The sequence below is a fragment of the Sphaeramia orbicularis genome, chromosome 13, assembly GCF_902148855.1.
Source record: "Sphaeramia orbicularis chromosome 13, fSphaOr1.1, whole genome shotgun sequence".
NCBI classification, from domain to species: domain Eukaryota; kingdom Metazoa; phylum Chordata; class Actinopteri; order Kurtiformes; family Apogonidae; genus Sphaeramia; species Sphaeramia orbicularis.
In genome coordinates, this window is record NC_043969.1 from 39,264,293 (window position 1) to 39,287,748 (window position 23,456).

A 23,456-nucleotide genomic window follows, 5' to 3' on the forward strand; every position below is an offset into this window, starting at 1 on the left:
TCAGGTTTTCTTTCTAACCTTTGCAACATTTGCATGATCAATGTTGATGATAAATTAAATGTAGGAAGATACCTGATTGTCACTGAAAAACTGCAAAATAAAGAAGATAATATTACAATAAATGGTGATAAATCACTTATGAAAGGTTAAATATAGAGAAAAATGTATTTGGGAATTGACACCAAAGTAACACTGGATCTTTATGGGTTAAAGCAGGGGTGTCAGACTCATTTTAGTCCAGGGGCCATATTCAGCTAAACTTGATTTGTAGTGGGCTGGACCAGAAAAATAGTAATATAATAACCTGTAAATAATGACAACTCCAAATTTTTGTCTTTGTTTTAGTGTAAAAAAAACCCGTTAAATTATGAAAATACTTACTTTTATAAACTATCTAAAAAAAAAAAAAAAAAACTGAAAAAACTGAAATTTAAATTAAAAAACGTAAGAAAATTTAGTGCAATTTAAACAACATTATTCCTCAACTTCTCATTTCTACATGTGCATTATGGATCAGATCTACAAAGAGACTAAACACTGAGGAACAGGCAGAAAAATAGTTCAAATTGTGCTTAATTTTCTTTAGACGTTTCCGGTTTTTCATATTTGTTCAGGTTATTCACATTTTATGGTTACGGGATAGTTTGTAAATGTAAATATTTTGATAATTTAATGTTGTTTTTTGCACTAAAACAAAGAAAAAAATTAAGTTGTTAATTCTCAATTTTTTGGGGGGTTAATTTTTTTTACTTAATTGGAGATTTTTTTTTTTTTTGCTTAATTCAAGATTGTTTTTTTTTTTTTTGGCTTGATTCAAGATTTTTTCCTTAATTCAAGCTAATTTTTTTTTTTTTTGCTTAATTCAATTCAATTCAAGACTGTGAAATTTTTGCACTTGGCAAAACCATCCCAGGGGCCGAACTGGACCCTTTGGTGGGCCATGTTTGACACCCCTGGGTTAAAGAATTAATGTAAACAAAGCCGTTTGTACTATAGTTTATTCCCTATTCCAATGAGAATCAATAAGAAAATCAATAGGGAACTGAATCAATAAGTGATATCGATCATGGAACTGGAACCACTAAATTCTTATTCATTCCCATCCCTAGCTGCGACTGTTCACGCTAAAGGCTGAACAGGTCCACGGTGTAACCCCTTCCACAATGACACTTACCCACAATATTCATGATTTATGTTTCTGGAGCACGGCATCTGTTGCTTTGGAAGCTCCCACTCCCCCGACAGTGAGAATTCAACCCAATTCACTTCAATTCAGAGCTGTAGTTATTGTAGTGATACGTATTAACAACAACTGTGTGTAGTACAGACAGACTGATTAATCTGAAAACCCAGTAGCTAGTATTAATCTTCATTTTTAGGGGAAAATGATTAAAAACACAGATTTTTCAGACTTAATTGGATGTTCGGTTCCACATTTATTCATTAATTTCTTGGAGTTTGCTCATCAATTTCAACATATTTCCTTCCACTAATCTAGTTTCTAATAAAGTGAGACGTTGAAGGTGAGGTCAGTGAAGACGTTCTGGACCGAGGTTTCAGGGATCGTATCATGTGATTAATTAGTTATTGGCTTGTTTCTGAAACCACCCAGCCAAAAAACAACAAAAAAGAATAATTACCCACTGTAATATTTCATTGGAACACCTTTAACTTTGATTATGGCTCACATTCACAGTGGCGTCATATTGATAAGCTGGCGTTCATTTCCAGCCAAGATCGTATATTGATGATGGGAGAGACTCCAGCACATCCCAAGGATTCTCAATGTGGTTCAGGTCTGGACTCTGTGGTGTCCAGTCCATGTGTGGAAATGTTGTCTTATGCTCCCTGAACCGCTCTTTCATAATCTGATCTTGATGAATCCAAGTATTGTCATTGTCAGAATACGCTAGTGTCGTCAGCGTAGAAAAAAATCCTGCTCATTTAGTTTATTGAGGTTCAGCTCAATTTATGGACACATAACAGTCCTGAATTTAGACCTGACCACCTGAGTCAAGCCCAGATTATAACCCTGCCGCCACAGGCTAGTACTGGAGGTACTAGGCATGATGGGTAATCACTCTGGAACAGGGTCCATCTGGACCAGGTGCTGCAAAGCTATCTTTATATCGATGAACAAAAAACAAAACCTATCTGCAAATTTTTAGATTTTGAGTTTTCACATTGAATGGTGAGAACAAGGATGATATTGTTACACATAATATAGAAAGAGAGTCTGAGAAGAGTAGAATATGCTTACATATCTTTAACAAAGACCATACGAGAACTTTTGTTTGTTTCCTGAAAAAAGTGATTTTTTTCAGATAGGAGGTTTCATATTCTGACCATCGATATTCATTTTGGCAAAAATCGAGTGGTTTTCTACAACCCGTTTTAATTCCTTCTTAATTTGTTATGCTTTATAACTAGTTACGTCCCAACATTTGTACATATAAGGTCAAGACTTCCGATGAACATTTCTCCAAGTACGACAATTGTTTATCAGCAGCAGCGGTTGTAGTCCATACTGAAAATATGTCCAAAGTTCGAGCTGATTACCTAAAATGTTCAGCTGTTGGTTGAATGGGACAGAGCAGCACAGTCAAAAACCTGGAGGGGGCGGGGCCTGAAGTGGCTCATTTGCATTTAAAGGGCCAGCGCTCAAAACCACCTTTCTGGTGTCATTACTCAGAAATAGGGTTGAAGATGGACCTGTGGAGTTGAATTCATGAAGAATTCAGACCCAAGCAGAGCATTTACAGTTTATGTAGACCACAGGGGAATGTCTGAAAATGTGTTATTCCATTTAAAAAAGCAAACTATCACTCCTTTAATGTCCATTTCACAGCCATACTGGCAAAAATTTGTGACTCAGAATTTAGGAAAATGTATTTATTTACTCCAACGCCGTGAGTTATTTCTCACCAGGGGCTGCAAAGTTTACGATAATTGGTTCCTAATTTCAATATAAACTGTCAGACTGGAACAGGTGGCTTTCCCAGACACATTTAAACACAATACAGCCAACAAGTTTATGGCAACATAAATTAATTCCTATCATATTAAAATTAATACCTTTTAAAGACATTTTTAAGGTAGTAAATGCAGATTTGTAAATTCAAGACTTTTTAAGACCCTGCAGGAACGCTGATCAGAGCATTCTAAGAAATACAGTTAGTGTCACCAGCAGGAAAAATGTAAATATTCACCAAAAATATAGGCCTACAAACCCTTTATCTTTTTGTTTTTGCAGGGCTGTAATGAACATACATGTGTATTTTTCAACACTACAAAACGCAGGGAATATGTGTGCACAGTAAAAATACATGAGTGGTGTGTCCTGTCCAGGCAGAAGTAGATATTTAATGTGATGTCCTTTCTCATGGCAAAGAGTAAGATGTTTTTACCAAGGGCTGATTGAAACCTGGTACAAAATAATTAAAAATGAATGCAGTAAATCTCATATTGTCTGAATAAAACAAAAGAGAAGAGACTTAAAAATTCATATGTGTGGTCATTAAAACTAACCTGAACCAATAAACCCAACAGTGACCAAAGACTTTTACACAGGACTGGAGTTTAGGTCCGTTTTTGTAAATGCAGGCAGTGCAGTTTTGACTTATTTAATGCGTTTTGAACACATTTTTTCTCGCCAGCACATTCTAAAAAATATAGTGTCACCAGTAGGGAAAATGTAAATATTCAGGGGCCTGGCCCTGAAGTGCCTCATTTGCATTTAAAGGGCCAGCACTTAAAACGACCTTTCTGGTGTCATTACTCAGAAATAGGGTTGAAGATGGACCTGTGGAGTTGAATTAATGAAGAATTCAGACCCAAGCAGAGCATTTACAGTTTATGTAGACCACAGGGAAATGTTTGAAAATGGATAATTCCATTTAAAAAAGCAAAATGTCACTTCTTTAAATACCATACCATACCAACTTTATTTATAAAGCACTTTAAAATCTTTACAGCTGGCCAAAGTGCTGTACACGAATCATAAAACAAGGGCATAAATACGTAGGGATGCACCAATACCGATATGAGTATCGACATCGGCTCCAATACTCAGTGTGTGTACTCGTATTCGTACTCGTAAAAGTAATCCAATACAAATGCACTGACACCACTTCCGGCCGTGTGACATTCCCAGTTCAGTGCAGCAGGTACACGGCGGTGGAATAATGTGTGGGGAGTGTGAAGAGTGTGGAGATTTTTCAAAATAACAGTGATAAAAGTAACGTTACAGACACAGACAGATACGGACGCAGCGTTCTGTCCGTCCTCTGCGTACATTCCATCCATTTACCAGGTGCTCGCGGATGCGTAAACAGAATGAGAATACCAGCGGGTGTACAGAGTGGTGCAGACCGCCGCCAACAGAAGTGAAAACAAAACTAATCGCTCATTTCTCTTTTCTCTTCCTGCTGAAGCTAAGCTGTTAAACCTTACCAGTGAAAACGCTGCAATATTAGAATCACATTAGTGTTACCTCTGTCGTCTCCATGTTTGTTATTACTGACTTTCTTCTTCTTCTTCTCAAAAAAACTTTACTCTTCTTCATGGTATTTGTCCAGTATGGTTAATTCAGAGTGGTGCCCCCTGGTGGATTAATTGAGAAACGCTCATTCCAACACATTAAACGTCAGTAGCAGCACTTTGTTCCAGTCAGACTAATGACAACGACAATAAAGCACATTTACAAAAGGAACTAAGAACTGGAATGGGATTATTAAGTACTCGTATCGGTACTCGGTATCGGCAAGTACTCAAATGTACGTACTCGTACTCGGTCTGGAAGAAAGTGCTATCGGTGCATCCCTATAAATAAGTGAAAACAGTGATAACACAGGGTGCAAAGCAGGCTAAGAATAACAAAATACAACCATCATAAAAACAAAGACAAATTAAAATCTGGTAAAAAAACCAAAACAAAACAACATAGGAAATCTAAAAAAAAGATGTCTCACTCACTGATTAAAAGCCAATGAGAAAAAGTGTGGTTTTTAGACGTGATTTAAAATAATGTTTATATTAATGCCTTTTGTTCATATGGACACAAATGTTACCTTTCAATTCCGTTAAAATACTTTGCGAACGTACAATAAAACGACAGTGACAGCTACTCGCATCCATCTGCGGAGAAAAGCGTACAAGAAAGAGGCGACACAGCGTATATCTGCGTCTTATAATTTCGGTATCTTCACAGCGTCATTTAGTTTAGTTTCAAAGTGCAGAGCTGTTGGTTCAGAAGATATGAGATTGCAGTCGTAAACAAGAAAGGTCTTTGATTACTGATGTGATAATATACATAAACAATGTCACTGCAGAAAAATGGTTGAATTAATCATGAGAACTGATGAAAGGAGTTGTCACTTGTAAAATGGCAGATTGAGATTGTCATTTGACACGAAAATCATTGCTATTGATTTAGAGATCAAGTGTTGCTGTAATGTTTTATGCAGAGGACAGTTTAAAAGTGATGCAATGCACCCGGCTCCTCTGTTTTTACACATCTATTTTCTTTAAGAATTTCCTCTCGGAGCCGATGTCCAATTTAAAATAATTCCTCTCGAGCGGGTTTCCACCCTCATGGGATCTGAGGATCTCTGCCGTAAGAGGTTTTTTCCACCCTGTCGAGTCTTTGGCGAACCAGATCTTGAAACTTCTGTCTCTCTTACACCTTATTTTCATCAGGTGTCTGCTGCCTGTGAAAGAATCAGTCTGTGTGGAGTGTTTGGGAAACGGCCAAAGCATTAGGACTCTTTCATATAACAGGCTCTTATCCTTAACAGTCCAGTTCATTTCTACAATAATTGTCTTAAAGCTGCAGCAGGTGTGTTTTGGCCTCCAGTAAATGAAAACAGTTTGGACTTCTTCATCTTCATTGTTGTCATCTTTGTCTTCGTCATCATCATCTTCTTTCTTCTCCTCCTTTCTTCTTTCTTCTCCATCGTCGTCATCTTTTTCTTCATCGTCAGTTTCTTTCTTCTCCTCCTCCTTTCTTCTTCCTTCTTCTCCTTCTTTGTTGTTATCTTTTTCTTCTTCGTCATCGTCATCTTTCTTCTCTTCTTCCTGATTTTTTTTCTTCGTCGTCTTTTTCTTTGTCTTTTTTTGTCATCATCTTTTCCCTCTTTTTCTTCTTCATCTTCTTTTTCGTCTTCATTATGTTTTCCTCTTCTTTTTATTCTTCATCATCTTCATCTTTTTCATCTTTGTCTTCTTCATTATCTTTTCCTCTTTTTCTTTTTTATCATCTTCTTTTTCGTCCTCTTTGTCTCGTTAATTATCTTTTTCCTCTTCTTTGTCTTCATCATCTTCATCTTTTTCATACTCTGTCTTCATTATCTTTACCTCTTCTTTTTTCTTCATCTTCGTCATCTTTTTCTTGTTTTTCTTCTCCTCCTCCTTTCTTCCTCCTTCTTTCTTCTTTCTTCTCCTTCGTTGTCATCTTCTTTTTCCTCATCGTTGTCATTTTCTTTTTTCTCCTTTATCTTCTTTTTCTTCTTTGTCATCATCTTTCTTCTCTTCTTCCTTATTCTTTTTCTTCGTCATCTTTTTCTTTGTCTTTTCGTCATCATCTTTTTCATCTTCTTTTCCCTCTTCATCTTCTTTTTTGTCTTTGTCTTCTTCATTATCTTTTTCTTTTTCATCTTCATCTTTTTCATCTTTGTCTTCTTCATTATCTTTTTCCTCTTCTTTTTCTTCTTCGTCTTCATCATCTTTTTGTCTTTTTCTTCTCCTTCATTTCTTCTTTCTCCTCCTCCTCCTCCTCCTCCTCCTTCTCTTCTTCCTCCTACTCCTCCTCCTTTCTTCTTCTCCTCTTTTTTCTATTTCTTCCCCTCCTCCTTCTTCTCCTACTCCTCCTCCCTTCTTCTTTCTTCTCCTCCTCCTCCTCCTTCTTTTTCTCCTCCTCCTCCTTCTTTTTCTCCTCCTCCTCCTTCCCCCTTTTTCTTTTTCTTTCTTCTCCTCCTCCTCCTCCTCCTCCTTCTTCTTCATTCTTGAGTCTCACATTTCTTCTGCTGATCCAGGGCTTCCAATCTCTTTAATTTATTGTAAAGGAATCTCCTCAGTTATGACATGAATTATCTCGGTGTAATTGTCTTTTCGTAGATGTGAGACCTACACCTGTTTTTCTACCGCTGAGACAAAGAATCGTACTTTGCTCGATTAAAATTACCTCTCAGAAAAAGAACTTCAAATGATCTCTTTCCTTTCCTGTAAGTTGTACAGGATACGCTATCTTTTAGCTGATTTTCTCAATATCTGCTGGAGGATCCACGGAGAGTCGGGTTTTAGCAGTACTTCTACTTCTTTAAAAAATCCTTAAATCAACAATACGTATGTGTTTTGACATTATAAAAAAATATAATAAGAAACAGAAATGCTGGCAAAAAAAAGTCACACAGTTGAGCTAATTAAATAACACATTAAGTATTTTAAATGTTGTTCTGAACATGTTCCTGCTTTATATAAACATCTATAGGGAGTGTGAGTCATGTATTTCACTGGTATGATCTTTTTGGCTCTTTCTGACGTTATCTTCGTGTTATTCTCTTTTTTTAACAGTTTTTCACCTTGATTTTATGAATGTTGCGGATTTTATATATGGAATTGCTTTTTCTGTGAAAGTATTTTTGCTGCTGTTTGTTCAAGACTGAAAGAAGAAATGTTGCATCTCAGTGGGATGGATGGATGCAAGGATGGATGGATGCAAGGATGGATGGATTGATGGAGTCAAAGATGGATGGGTGGATGCTAAGATGGATGAATGGATGGATGCAAGGATGGATGGATGGTTGCAAGGATGGTTGGATGGATGCAAGGATGGATGGATGAATGCAAGGATGAATATGGATGATGCAAGGATGAATGGATGGATGACAGACAGACAGATGGACAGACGGACGGATGGATGAATGGATGCAAGGATGGATGGATGCAAGGATGGATGCAAGGATGGATGCAAGGTTGGATGAAAGGATTCAAAGATGGATGGATGGATATGGATGATGCAAGGATGGATGAAAGGATTCAAGGATGGATGGATGGATGGATGGATATGGATGATGCAAGGATGAATGGATGGATGATGGACAGATGGACAGACGGACGGATGGATGCAAGGATGGATGCATGGATGCATGGATGGATGAATGCAAGGATGAATATGGATGATGCAAGGATGAATGGATGGATGACGGACAGATGGATGGATGGATGGACGGACAGACGGATGGAAAACTAACCCTGTTGTGAACACTTTTAAAACCAGGAAACTCCGTGTGTATCCAAAATAATTAGTGTAGTCGATTGCACTGACATGGACAGATGGTGTCTGTTTAAAGACAGTACTGGAGTGACAAACATTTTGCTGTTTCTTAGGTACACTGAGGAACAATTACATGCATTTTATAGGTTTCAATGACTTTTTTTAACAAATAAATCACATTTATGCAGAGTAAGTTTGTGTCGCTGCTAAAACTTTTGTCCATGACTGTACCAGTGGTGAGGTACATAATATACAGGGTGGGGAAGCAAAATTTACAATGAACATTTAGTTGTTTTTTTCTCAGCAGGCACGACGTCAGTTGTTTTGAAACCAAACATATATTGATGTCATAATCATACCTAACTCTATTATCCATACCTTTTCAGAAACTTTTGCCCATATGAGTAATCAGGAAAGCAAACGTCAAAGAGTGTGTGATTTGCTGAATGCACTCGTCACACCAAAGGAGATTTCAAAAATAGTTGGAGTGTCCATAAAGACTGTTTATAATGGAAAGAAGAGAATGACTATGAGCAAAACTATTACGAGAAAGTCTGGAAGATACAGTGATCCCTTGCCAATTCGCGCTTTAAGTTCCGCGGTTTTAGTTATTCGCGGATTTTTCAGAAATATTCATCAAAAAAATTAAAAATCAAGAAAAAATCGCGGAAATTCCGCGAAAATCCACCCCACAGCAGACGAGAGGCCGCAGCTGCCAGAGAGAGAGAGAGAGAGAGAGAGAGAGAGAGAGAATGTAGAAATGTCAGTTCATGCATGTACGTGTGTTTGTGTGTGTTGATGCTCGAGACCAAAGCGAGAGAGAGAGAGAGAGAGAGAGAACTGATTCGTTTCTTGTGCGTATGAGAGGAAAAGAGAGCTGGGAGTAGATGTGCGTGTGTTCGTGTGAACGTATACGATGGATAAGCGTCACGAATGAAGAGAGGAGAGAGTACGTATCAGCTGTTAGTACGTATGCACGTGTATTTTGTTTACTTTCTACATTCTTTTCTTTCAGATGTTTTACAGTACGTACATGTACATGTATCCGATCTATATATATGCATGTATACATGTACTAATCATTGTTTTCTTTTATATATATATCTCATTTATTTCATAATTATTACATTTGCAGTACTTATATACTATTTATAGATACATACATACATGTACCTAGGTCTAGGATAGGCTCGGGGGCTCCGGCTCCAGTTCGCAGATTTTCGATTTTCGCGGGGGGGCGCCGGTCACCATTAACCGTGAAAAATAAGGGATCACTGTACTATTAAAGAAGAATGGGAGAAGTTGTCACCCGAATATTTGAGGAACACTTGCGCAAGTTTCAGGAAGCGTGTGAAGGCAGTTATTGAGAAAGAAGGAGGACACATAGAATAAAAACATTTTCTATGATGTACATTTTCTTGTGGCAAATAAATTCTCATGACTTAGTGTCAAACAATAACACTATCAACACTATTATCCATACCTTTTCAGAAACTTTTGCCCATATGAGTAATCAGGAAAGCAAACGTCAAAGAGTGTGTGATTTGCTGAATGCACTCGTCACACCAAAGGAGATTTCAAAAATAGTTGGAGTGTCCATAAAGACTGTTTATAATGGAAAGAAGAGAATGACTATGAGCAAAACTATTACGAGAAAGTCTGGAAGATACTATTAAAGAAGAATGGGAGAAGTTGTCACCCGAATATTTGAGGAACACTTGCGCAAGTCTCAGGAAGCGTGTGAAGGCAGTTATTGAGAAAGAAGGAGGACACATAGAATAAAAACATTTTCTATGATGTCAATTTTCTTGTGGCAAATAAATTCTCATGACTTTCAATAAACTAACTGGTCATACACTGTCTTTCAATCCCTGCCTCAAAATATTTTAAATTTTGCTTCCCCACCCTGTAAATAAACTCAAGTATAGAGCTCAACATGTCTTTGTCGTCCTGTGTAATGTCTGCATCTGCTGTGTCCAATACTATCAGAAGGTCCGCCGTGTCCAGTAGAATCAGAGATTTGTCTCAGTGTTTGTCACAGTTTGGGTCATTTTTGCCTTGTCGTGTACTCAGATATTTTGTAAAACAACAGCTGTGTGAAGAAAAACTAAAAACGACAAACAACAAAATATTTAACTGGCACCTTCTAAGACTGGATGTGTTGTCTTACTCATCAGTTTGGTAAAGTCAGAGTCATCCAATGTTAACAACCAGAGCAGTTTGCAGTTTACACCTCTTCAGACACTATGAAGAGCTGGAACACTCGTCCAAACAACAGACCGATATTTTTACTCGTCACAGCAGAATCTGTTGTTTATACGACACATAAGCAGTGTCGCAAAGTTATGATCTGACACACGCTGATGTGATACTTCGAATATCCACAGCGGTGCAGAAAAATGTCTGGGACACAGGTGCAAAACGTTTGTCACTCACTATTATACAGTTTTATACAATTTATGGTTTTGGTTTTTTTTTAACCCTTTAACAACAGCAATATCTTTGGCGCTACATTTTGCACTTTATAGAATTTAAATTACTTTAACTCTTGAACTATTTGCACTATCCACAAAATTCAAACAGCATTGGAAAGCTGAGGTCCTAAGATTTCCAACACTGTATAACACTTTATAGCAACAAAATGGAAGAGGATTAGGGTCACTGGGAAAAAATAAATAAATAAGGTCCAATATATATTTTTGTATTATTATACTGAGAAAAAAGTCAGAATTCCAAGATTAAAGTAAGAATTCTGACTTTTTCTCAGAATTCTGACTGTTTTAAGCATTTTTTTCATATTATTGTTCTTGGATTAAAGTCAGAAATCTGAGAAAAAAGTCTGAATTCTGACTTTTTTCTCAGAATTCTGGCTGTTTTAAGCATTTTTTATAGTATTGTTCTTAAAGTCAGAAATCTGAGAAAAAAAGTCTGAATTCTGACTTTTTCTCAGAATTCTGGGTGTTTTAAGCATTTTTTTCATATTATTGTTCTTGGATTAAAGTCAGAAATCTGAGAAAAAAGTCTGAATTCTGACTTTTTCCTCAGAATTCTAACTGTTTTAAGTATTTTTTTATTATTGTTCTGAGAATAAAGTCAGAAATCTGAGAAAAAGTCTGAATTTGGACTTTTTTGTCAGAATTCTGACTTTTTTCTCAGAATTCTGGCTGTTTTAAGCATTTTTTATAGTATTGTTCTTAAAGTCAGAAATCTGAGAAAAAAGTCTGACTTCTGACTTTTTTCCTCAGAATTCTGACTGTTTTAAGTATTTTTTTAAATTATTGTTCTGAGAATAAAGTCAGAAATCTGAGGGAAAAAAAGTCTGAATTTGGACTTTTTTCTCAGAATTCTGACTTTTTTCTCAGAATTCTGACTTAAATCTCAGAATTCAGACTTTTTTCTCAGAATAATAATCAAAAAAATATATCAGACCTTAATTTTATTTTATTTTTGTCCAGTGGCTTTAATCCTCTTCTGTACAGTAATGCAATGTAGGATTCTATTACAAGTAGAAAGGAACTGTTTCAGAGACTTCCACACGGGCTAAAAAAAAAAAAAAAAAATTAATCCATCATGTGGATACTCAATGTTCACGACCAAAAAGCATGTTTGAGCAGATGTAAAATAGTTAAAACTTTATTTCTGCAGTCTCAAAGAGTTTCATTATGGACATTTTCAGTTGTTTCTGATAATAAATTGGCTAGTCTGTGTTTTTCTTTTTAACTAAAACACACTGTTTTAAGCATTTATTAGTTATTATACTAATAATTAATGGCCAGATATTGAAAGTTAAGTTCTTCCTGAAAACAAAGGTGCAAAAGAATTAGCAAAAATGCCTTTTTCTAACACTTTTATTGCAAAGAAAACATGAAGACACCTAGGCGGCCTGTCTTAAAAGCGGTAATTGAAAAGCTGTAAACACAGCCTCTGTAGGAAATTGAAAAAAAATGCAATATTATCAGCAATATTAAAGCAGCATTTCTTTTTATGTCATAGATTAAACAAAAATAACTGAATAGATAAATATGCAGCTGTTAATATTGTGACATAATACACACTCACTACTTAGTAAGATCCGTCTTGGTAAATTTTACAGCATGCAAATACTTTCTGTAGCCGCCTAAAAGTCATGAGCTGTATGCCTACACTTGTATGTACGACTAGTTTTGTGTTTTTAATCTTTGCAGTAGAGATTGTGTGTACTCTTGGCTTTCATAGCTCATGGTGATTTATTCATCCTCTCCTTTTCCATTTGTACTCTTTCAGCAGCTACCTGCATAAAAAAATGTACTTTTATTTGAAGTACGGATGTCTTTACCTCCATTTCCCTAATCCATAAAATGAGGTTTAAAGTAATGCTTGAATCTGCAGCCAAAGACCTCGTCCTCTTCATAAAACGACTTCTTTTTTTTCCTCCGTTGCTTCTGGTTCCACACATGCGTCTGACTCGGAGGCATAATGTTTGGGCTTTGGGTTGATCTTTTTGGCTGCGGCACCGGAGCTGCCTCCAAAAAAACAAAGCCTGGAAGCAGCTTTGTCTCCGGTCTGACCTGGACACGGCCTCGAGGATTAGCCTCTTCAGAGCGGCGTCTCTCTGCTCTGATCACAGCCAAGCCAAGGGTCAGCGTGTGCAGCCTCATGCATTCACAAGAGGCAAAAAAAAAAAAAAAACCCCAAAAAACTCAAGTGTCATTTAAACAACGTCCTGAGTCACACAGGAGACGAATTGATTTTTTTCTCCTCTTTTCCAATTTACGGAAATGGCTAAATAAAATGAGACTCATCTGCGCCCGGTAATTCTTTTCTGTAAGCAGTGAAAATGAATTTAATGATCAATGTGGCTCTAATGTTTCTTGCATGAATAGGCATACTCCCACTAAGACTCTGCAGAATTTTTACACAAACAAAGAAATATGGTAATTCTTATAATTTCATCACTTCAATGACTCCTGCAGTCCTGAGATACAGCTCCACTGTTGTAATTAAAAGCTATGAAAAGAAGAATATAAAATAATCGCTTTGTGATTAAAGCTCTCCTCATAAGGTTCCACCTCAGACGAGCATTGCACCAACTGTGAACCTCCAAATCTATTTATTCCCTGTCGGCAGAGCTTCTTTGCAACAATCAAATGTTGTTTTTTTTTGTTTTTTTTTTAACTCGCTGTTCTGTCTCTATTGCAGGTTCACAACAGGAATTTACTATCACTGGACTTTGATCGAATTACTCGAACTGAAAAGGTCTACGACGACCACAGGAAGTTTACGTTACGGATCCACTACGACCACGCTGGGCGGCCGACTCTGTGGGCGCCGAGCAGTCGTCTGAATGGAGTCAATGTGACGTATTCCTCTGGAGGCCACGTGGCCGGGATCCAACGAGGAACCATGTCTGTACGCATGGAATACGACCAGAACGGCAGAATCACATCGCAGATATTTGCAGATGGGAAATCATGGACCTACACGTATCTCGAAAAGGTATGAATTATTAATAGAGAAATAGATTTACAATTTTTAAGCGGTTCTGTGTAGTATTAATATTCCAAACTCTCACCAGCAGATGGAAATTATCTACTACAGTGGTTCCCAACCTTTTTTGGCTCGTGACCCCATTTTAACATCATAAATTTCTGGCAACCCCAGACATTCAAAACAGAGACTTTTGGGTTTGTTTGTTTGTTTTTTTTGCTAAAATTCATTTGTTTTTGATCATGTAATAGTTTGCTATACTATGCTGCAAATAAACGTTCATTTTAGATGACATTTAGTCTATATAATGTATATTATTATGGACAGAGGCAGAAAAGCCAGGTGTAGATTACTGCACAAAGTGAGAATTTTATTTTCCTTGGTCAGGATATGTACAGTCAGTCCAGTTTAGATTTACAAGGCTGACAATTAATACTGAACAAACAAGAACTCAAACTATGAATTATGAAAGAGCTGCAGCATCTGAAACTGACCACAATGAACACTTGAAACATAAACAGTACCACAGTGCTTCAGTTTCACCTTCACAGTTTGTCGTGTCTTTTACGGTTTGGGATTGTCTCTAAACTCACCATATATTTTTTATTAGTAAGTTTTTATTTTTTATCAATTACGAGAAATTTCAGGCGACCCCATTTGAATTCCAGGCGACCCCACATGGGGTCCTGACCCCAAGGTTGAAAAACACTGATCTGCTAGAACATACTTAGTAATATGAAAACCACCAACGAATCAACACTGTGCTTCTCTGTCCCGTTCAACCACTTGTGTTTCGTTAATAAAACCAATAACTGAACATTTTAGGTAATCTGCTCAAAGTTTGGACATATTTTCAGTTTTTACTACAACCACTGCTGCTGATAAACAATAATGTCGTACTCGGAGAAATGTTCGTCAGAAGTCTTGACCTTATATGTGCAAATGTTGTGATGTAACTAGTTATAAAATGTAACAAATTAAGCAAGGATTAAAACAGGTTGTAGAAATCCACTCGATTTTTTGCCAGAATTAATATAAAGATAGCTTTGCAGCACCTGGAGGGTTCAAATTCAAACTTAACGAACAATTAGGGTCCAAATACACAAATAAATGAACCAAAGACTAGCTAATAAAAGTGGGTTTAGCAAAATATGACCCCTTTAACTTCAATCTTCCAGTAGTAAAACTAAAAAAATGAACATAAACTTAAGCAACCTGATCAGAACATGTGCTTCATCTTCTTTTACCAAAATACAGCTACATCGAGGAGTAATCAGTTAAAATAGATTTTTGATGGTTTCTGTTAATGTTGCACACATTTCAAAAAGAAAGCATAGAAATTTCGGTAAAAAGGCGTTAGATTCATATGGGAAGAAAAAGAAAATCATAGACTTTGTGAAGGAAAAAAAAGAAGAAACTTCCCACAATAACCTGCCATTGTGAGACATGTTTCTGCATTCGCATCAGGAGCTTCACCAAAATCCGACCCTGGCGTGACCCGCCCTTCACTAATAACTAAGTCTCCAATTGCTTTCATAATGGTCTGAAAAACGATCTTAAAAAGTCGTAAAAATTTAACTTGTTGGAACCTGCGCAAACCCTGGTTAAGCTGTCAAGGATAAAAATACAATTAAAACATAAGCTTCTTTGTGGTTCTTATAGCTGCTGGCGAAATTGTTTTGGTTTTGGAGATGTGAACTGAATATAAAACCTCAGAGACGTGTCATACAGATAACTGTGGAGGTGTGTTTGTGTAAAGAACCTTGATGGGAGATTTCAGGCTGGAGTTAAAAGTTAACTTGTAATACTTCAGCAGTGTTTGTGCTGCTTTATCAGGCTGTAGCGCAGTTATCAGCAGAAATGTAATTAAAACCTGTCTGGTGCATTGCAGACGCTATACTTTGTTACGGGTCTGACAGCAAAGTTCAACCTGAAATAGCTCTGATGACAAGAACAGAGTGAAATGTCACTTTCTACTTACTAATTGAAGGCAGGGTTGCTGGGGGAAAGAAGGTGAGGAGTTTCTCGAGTTTAGACATGCAATATTAAAATGGAATCTCACCCCGTTAATAGTCCGTATTCTTTCTTTCGGTTACCTCTAAACGCTGGCTATGTGGCAGACTGTTGTGACAGCCTTAGAACTGATTTAAAGACTTCATTTATTGGTCCAAGAAAGGCGCGAATGGAAATGTTCCAGTTGTGAAAAATTCTCTGTGCTCATACAAAAGACGCCCCAAATAAGAAACAAGAAGCAGCCTGTTTACACAGTCATCTCCTAAGAAAATCTTAATGCCAGAGGAATATCACTTTTCCAGATGAAAATTAGATTTGCTCTGACGGGGGCTTGCATGCATAATATGTTATTACTTTTGACATTTTGCTTGTCCTTTAGCGATTCTGCGGATTTGTACAAAAGCAAATAGATCACATAGTTACAGCATTTCCATAGTGACCGAGGCCTTTATTTATCTTACGGCAGAAGATAGCAGCCCCTTATTTGTAATAGACCTTTTTTTTTTTTCTTATTCCTGCTCTTTGATAAGTATAATAAGTTGTATTTCAGTAAAAGGCTTTGAAACACTCCTTTTTCCCCTGTTAAATGCTTGTATTATTATGTATTATATGTATTACACTGTTAGGAGCCGTATTATGTTTGAGTGTGTGAGATTCGGGGCGGTCTAATTTCAGAAATGGGATATAATATTCATAATTATGTTTTCATTAGTGTATAATCACCTGGAAATTAGAACTGTTGTATTTTATCTCAGTGACCTGTTTATTGGGGTCTGCTGTTATAGCTTTAAGCAACTCAAATTCAGCTGTTCATTCCTTTTTTTTTTTTTTTTTCTTATTTAATTTTTGGCATGAATGTCAGTGATAGTCTAGATCACAGTAAATGCGATGTGAAGGATTCATGGCACCGTATTTTTGTGCATTAAACCATAACATCAGAATGCTTTAAATGATCGATGTAGTCCTGACAGTTCTACTCAAAACTTTAACTAATAGCGACATAAAACTATAAAACATTTTTTGAGCCGTTAATAGAATCATATGACTCACTAGTGATGAGATAGATCAACACTATAATGATAACACTGGTCAACAACAAATTTATTGTTGAAGTTTTTTGAGTTGATTTAGGATCATTTTGGTGTGCTGAATCCAAAAATCACATTAATTTTGCTCAATCAGGTCAACTTTCTGAACTATGCTACATATTGGCTTTTTAACATTTTTGCTTACGTTTATGGGCATTTTCACATCATATGATACAAAATTCTTTCATATTTCTTGCAATAAACGAGTTCTGAAGATTTTACTTTTGCCAATTTGTGATTAATGTTTTTTTTAATATTACAGGTGAATGAAATGGCTTCGACTAGAAGATCTTGCAAAAATAAGCCTGATGTATTCTGCTACATCTGCAGTGAATACATAATAAATAATAAATACATCCTGTTAGAAAATGATTTTTTTTTCTCTTAAAACCTATTTTGGGTGAGAACTATATAAAAAAATCAACGGATAAAGTCACAAAAATGTAATCAATTTTGTGAGAAGATCAAATTTTTCAAAATCAAATTAGCAAAAAAACCTGACCTGATTGAGAAAAACAGATGTCATTTTTGGATTTAGCGGTGCAAAATGGTCCTAATTCAGTTGAAAAAACCTAGACAACTTGCAAAAAACATTTTTTTGTAACCCAGTGTAATGCACCTAAAACTGGACAAATATATAGAAAAAATTAAAATGAAACTTGCAGTGCGTTTTATTTGTCACAACAACTCACCACTTCCTGTGTGAAACTGTTTTTAAATTGTCTGATATAGAGTTGTAATCTACTTTAAAAAGGTTAACTTGCTTTATTGTTCCAGTAGGAAAATTCAGTTTCTGCATTTTATTCATCCTAGCATTAGCATTAGCAATTAGCATTAGCACATAAGGACCAAGGGCACAGACAGGACAATTAACCCATATAAACCCAGCATTAGCATTAGCAATTAGCATTAGCACATAAGGACCAAGGACGCAGACCGGAGAATTAACCCATATAAAGCTGTTTGTTTGTTTGTTTGTTTGTTTGTGTCTAAATAGCAGTTGCAGAAAGAACAAGTAAACTCAACTAGTGCTGCAACTAGTGCTGCAACAACGAATCAATTAAATCGATCCATATCGATTCCTAAAAGAGTTGGCAACAAATTTGGCAGTCGATTAGTTGGATCTTGAGTACGTAACAGAGGAAAACACAGAGGAGCATGGCTGAGGCTTTGGGTGTCGGGCAGCCGAAACTTAGTCCATTTGTGTAACAAAACTTGAATATGGAGAAAAAAATGACCAAAATCCTCGGGCAAACAGGGCTGCCGCGGCCACCGGTAACACGATGTAAACCTAGCTTAAGATAGCGTATGTGTCGTGATCACTTTAACCCACTAGCTAGTCATAATTATAATGTTTTCATCCATCTCCATGTTTCAGGCTAGGATATAGGCTAGAAGTTGTGAAAATTTCGTGTAAGCTCCGGAGTAAAAGAGAGGTATAGAAACCAGGAGTCGGACATCCAAAGTTTCATTTTCGGTCTCACGCCAGTTACGGTAGTTGCGGCACCCCCAAGTATATACCGCCCCTTCTTTTATATTGTGTTTATCCAATGAATTGATTAATTAGAATTATCTACAGATTAATCGACTGTTAAAATCATCGTTAGTTGCAGCCCTAAACTCAACAGAAAAAGTCTCCAGTCCATAACTTTATAGCTGAGAGGGAAGTGCTAACCACAGGGTCACAGTACTGTTACAACACAACAAATGTGTATTAAGAAGTGAATATTAACGCCTCCGGTCAGAGGTGTCTGGTCCACCTGTTCATCAGTCAGATTCTGCCAAACTTAAATTAAGGCGCTTTTTTTTTATATCATTCTATTTGGAACCAGAATCCCACAGGGGCAGCAATTTTGCCTCATAAAAGCACCACCTCACTAGTTTTTATGGCATTTGTTTCTTTTGACACAACAACACAGGCTGCAGAATGACTCTTTTTTGTCGGTAAACTGGTTTTCTGTTGGAAGCCACTGTATGACAGGGAGAAAAAGCTGTGAAAACATTCTAAATACAGCGTACGGCTACATGGGTATTAATTTTTAGGCACGCCTTTCTCAGACGATAAAGCCTCATATGGTTCTGCATTCGTGAAACATTCGATAAACCTGAACTACTGTCTCATATTCAGACACTGAGCTCCTCCATTTCAGTTATAGTTTAATGAAGATCTGTGGAGAGGTGAATGGTATATATGTGATTTGTAATAAACATAAGGAAATAAATGACACGTTCTTATTTATTACATATACAGCTGCAGAAAAAATTATTAGACCACCCTTGTTTTCGTCAATTTCTTTTTCATTTTAATGCCTGGTACAACTAAAGGTACATTTGTTTGGACAAATATAATGATAACAACAAAAATAGCTAATAAGAGTTTAATTTCAGAGCTAATATCTAGCCATTTTTCATGTTTTCTTGATAATAACCAAAATCACTTCAGTTCTTACATCAATATCTATGGCATTGTACTGACAAAAACAGTGCTTTTAGGCATTCCGTGTTTTCTTTTCTGTCTGTTTTGGTCACATGATACACACAAGAATTAGCACTTGATTGTATAACCATTGTTTTTGATGACTTCTGATGGTCTAATCATTTTTTCCGTGATTGTATATATTCATGCAGACATTAGGGGATGATAGAATGTGCATTTTCTTATCTTCAAGTTAGCTTCACCCACATCATAGGAGAAAAAAAACCTCTCTTCTTGTTAACTACTGTAGGTATTCCTTGTTAATACCAGCTACTTGTCAAGAGGAGCACTACTGTGCTTTTGCACAAGCGACAAAAAAGTAAGATTTGAATGGTTTTGAAGAAATCTGAAGAACTCACAGGTGATGAGTTTAAAAGCCTTTAATATGGCGTGGCTATTCGGTGATAGTAAAAACATGTCTGGCTTCAGATTTCATCAAAAACGTTCAACAGAAGGACACTTTATTTACACCCAAGCAGCTCTCAAAGAAAACTGGTTCTTTTGAGGATACGGTAGCTCCGAGTAGACGAACTAAACTGTCTCTATTTAATTCAGTTTTATCTTTATAGCTCCAGTTGTAATACGTGCTTATCTCAATGCACTTTACAAATTCACACAAGGTCTTAAAAATACTGTATAGAGAAGAATGCAACAGCACCATATATCTGTGTTTCTAGGAGGGAGGGTGTTCAGGTGGTTAAATCCAACACAATCCAACATTGCACCTTTAATACTGATTGATTGTTTATTTTGCATATCAGCATTTAAAACCAATACAACAAGAAAAATCAATTTAAAAAGAAAAGAAGACTTATTCAAAAAGGAGTGGGATGAAGTTCAACTTATCGACTCCCACCCCCTTACCCTATCTTTTTACTGACCATAAATTCCCATGTCAGCTCCCATAAATAAGCTTAACAAATCTGATATATATATCAAAATAAAATGTCACCGAGCCTGAACAAAACACAAAAATCCTATACAGATGAAAAATAAACTCTGTCCATTTGAATATGAACCCAACACCGCCTGAAACTGCACATTAAAAGTCTTCCTTTGATACAAAAAATTCTTAATTTGCATCTGCATTGAGTTGGAGGCTTCATATGCAGAAATTGAGAATCTTGTGGTGCTTGCACATTACTTTTTAGAACCATTTGCACACATACACCCTCATTTTGGTATATTCAGTTAGAGTCAGAGTTTAATTAATGTGTCTCTGCTTTGAAATTACTCAAAGAATCTTCTGTTTCTCCGTCTGCTTTCAGTCGATGGTGCTCCTGCTCTACAGCCAGAGGCAGTACATCTTTGAGTTTGACAAAAACGACAGGCTCTCCTCTGTGACTATGCCCAACGTGGCCCGGCAGACCCTGGAGACAGCCCACTCCATCGGATACTACAGAAACACCTACCGGCCCCCTGAAGGGAACTCCTCGGTGCTGCAGGACTACAGCGAGGACGGCCAGTTACTGCAGACTACCTACCTGGGCACCGGCCGCAGGGTGATGTACAAATACGGCAAGCTGTCCAAGCTGCTGGAGATCCTCTATGACACCACAAGAATCGGTTTCTCCTATGACGAGGTGGCGGGCATGTTGAAAACCGTCAACCTGCAGAGCGAGGGCTTCACCTGCACCATTCGCTACCGGCAGATCGGACCTCTGATCGACAGACAGATCTTCAGATTCAGCGAGGAGGGCATGGTCAACGCCAGATTTGACTATGTCTACGACAACAGCTTCCGTGTTACTAGCATGCAGGCTGTGATCAATGAAACGCCACTGCCGATTGACTTGTACCGATACGATGATGTGTCCGGTAAAACAGAGCAGTTTGGAAAGTTTGGAGTCATATATTATGACATAAATCAGATAATTACTACGGCAGTGATGACCCACACCAAACACTTTGATGCTTACGGACGCGTGAAGGAGGTTCAATATGAGATCTTCCGCTCGCTCATGTACTGGATGATGGTGCAGTATGACAACATGGGCCGCGTGGTCGCCAAGGAGCTGAAAGTCGGTCCTTACGCCAACACCACCCGCTACACATACGAGTACGACGCCGATGGTCAACTCCAGGTGGTCTCCATCAATGACAAACCTCTATGGAGGTACAGCTACGACCTCAATGGAAACTTACACCTTCTTAGCCCCGGAAACAGCGCACGGCTAACTCCTCTACGTTACGACATCAGAGATCGCATCACTCGCCTGGGAGATGTTCAGTACAGGATGGACGAGGACGGTTTCCTTAAACAACGCGGCAATGAATACTTCGAGTACAACTCTGCCGGACTGCTCGTGAAGGTTTACAACAAAGTGAGCGTGTGGAGCATCAAGTACCGTTACGACGGCCTGGGCAGGAGGGTGTCCAGCAGGAGCAGCACGGGCCACCACCTGCAGTACTTCTACGCCGACCTGTCCAGCCCCACCAGAATCACTCATATGTACAACCACTCCAGCTCGGAGATCACGTCTCTGTACTATGACCTGCAGGGACATCTATTTGCCATGGAGCTAAGCAGCGGTGACGAGTTTTACGTGGCCTGCGATAACATAGGAACCCCGCTGGCCGTGTTCAGCGGATCAGGACTCATGATCAAGCAGATCCTCCACACAGCCTTCGGAGAAGTTTACCTCGACACCAACCCCAGCTTTCAGCTCATCATTGGCTACCAGGGAGGTCTTTACGAGCCAATGAGCCGACTGGTCCACATGGGCCGTAGGGACTATGACGTCCTCGCCGGCCGTTGGACAACGCCAAACCATGAGATCTGGAAGCGCCTCAACAGCAACCACATTGTGCCATTTAACTTGTATATGTTCAAGAATAACAATCCGCTCAGCAACAATGAGGAAATAAAGTGCTACATGACAGGTAAGGTTTGGACACCAAACATACAGCATGTTTTTTGTTTGTCTGTCTGTTTTTGTGAGGGATACTTCACAAAATTCTACTTGACTTTCTGTTGCAGAGGGCAATAGTACTAGTACAGTGAAGTGATGCTTCATAGAGCTGAAAATATGGTGACTCATTATAGTGAGAAAAATAAAATCTTTCTAACCTGCTGTTGTGGCCCTTTGCTGTAGAGGAGCCATACATTGTCCAGGCCACCATTCAACAATTAACACTAACATCACTGCATTTTGTAGTACATTATACAGCAATACTTCCCATGTTTTCTAATAAACAGTGATGTCCCTATTCGATCTAAAGATCAGTATGGCATTTATTAGAAGATCGAGTCGGATCAGATTTAGTCACAAAATCGGGTCAATCTGGGCCTGGTTCTGGGGGGGGAGCGGGGGGTGTTAAACAAATGTCCTGCCCCCTCAAATCAAAGTTTCCAAAGGAAGGGAAAAGGAAAATTAGCTGCACAACAGCAGGAGGCTTAGAGGGATTAGTAAAGCATCTATAAGTTTCACTTACACTTTGAGGTCCAGTAGTGATGTGCGAGTCAGGTTAGTTTTCAGTCCGCGGGGCTTTTGTGGAATTATTTGACCCGACCCAACCCGCCCCGCAAATAAACTGACATTCTTTTGACCCGCGCCAACCTGATCCACGAGTAACCCACTGATCCACGCATCACTAACGCACGGCATGGAATGCACCCCCATATAATACCTGGACAGACGTGTCCATAGACGCACTACTGCAGAGGCAAACATACGGCCTATGGGCCAAAATTGGCCGGCCAAAAATTCTAATTTGGCCCACACTATGAATTTGGAAAGTGGAAAAATTATACTCAAGTTATTAAGAGTCAAAGGTGTCATAGTTGTTTTAGTTCAGGTTCCACATTCAGCCCAACTGTGATCTTAAGTAAAGTAATATATAATGTATGTATAATAACCTATAAATAATTACTCCAAATTTAAATCAAAATTTCATTGTAAAAAGTTGGTATCGGATCAGTATTGGCAGAACTAATCCTAAAAAAATTGGATCGGAAGTAAAAAAAATCCAGATCGGGACATCAGTACTTATAAATGTTTATTGTATTTTGTAGTGAGTATCATAAACTGCTGGATTTGCACATTTTGTGATAAAATGTCTATTAAGGGATATGATATAATAATGTAATTACCAATCAAAATTAATGTCATATTTTTTAATGGCTAAGCTAAAAGTTATA

The 23,456-nt window shown here is 37.7% G+C and overlaps 1 protein-coding gene across 1 annotated transcript in view; it reads left to right on the plus strand.

Annotated features, from left to right (window-relative positions):
- tenm4 (teneurin transmembrane protein 4) overlaps window positions 1-23,456 on the plus strand; it is a 580,630-nt gene that overhangs the window by 533,364 nt on the left and 23,810 nt on the right. Inside the window, exons 27-28 of the mRNA XM_030151937.1 lie at window positions 13,451-13,747; window positions 20,584-22,198. Of these exons, the coding sequence (XP_030007797.1) occupies window positions 13,451-13,747; window positions 20,584-22,198 (1,912 nt within the window). The remainder of the gene's footprint in view (window positions 1-13,450; window positions 13,748-20,583; window positions 22,199-23,456) is intronic.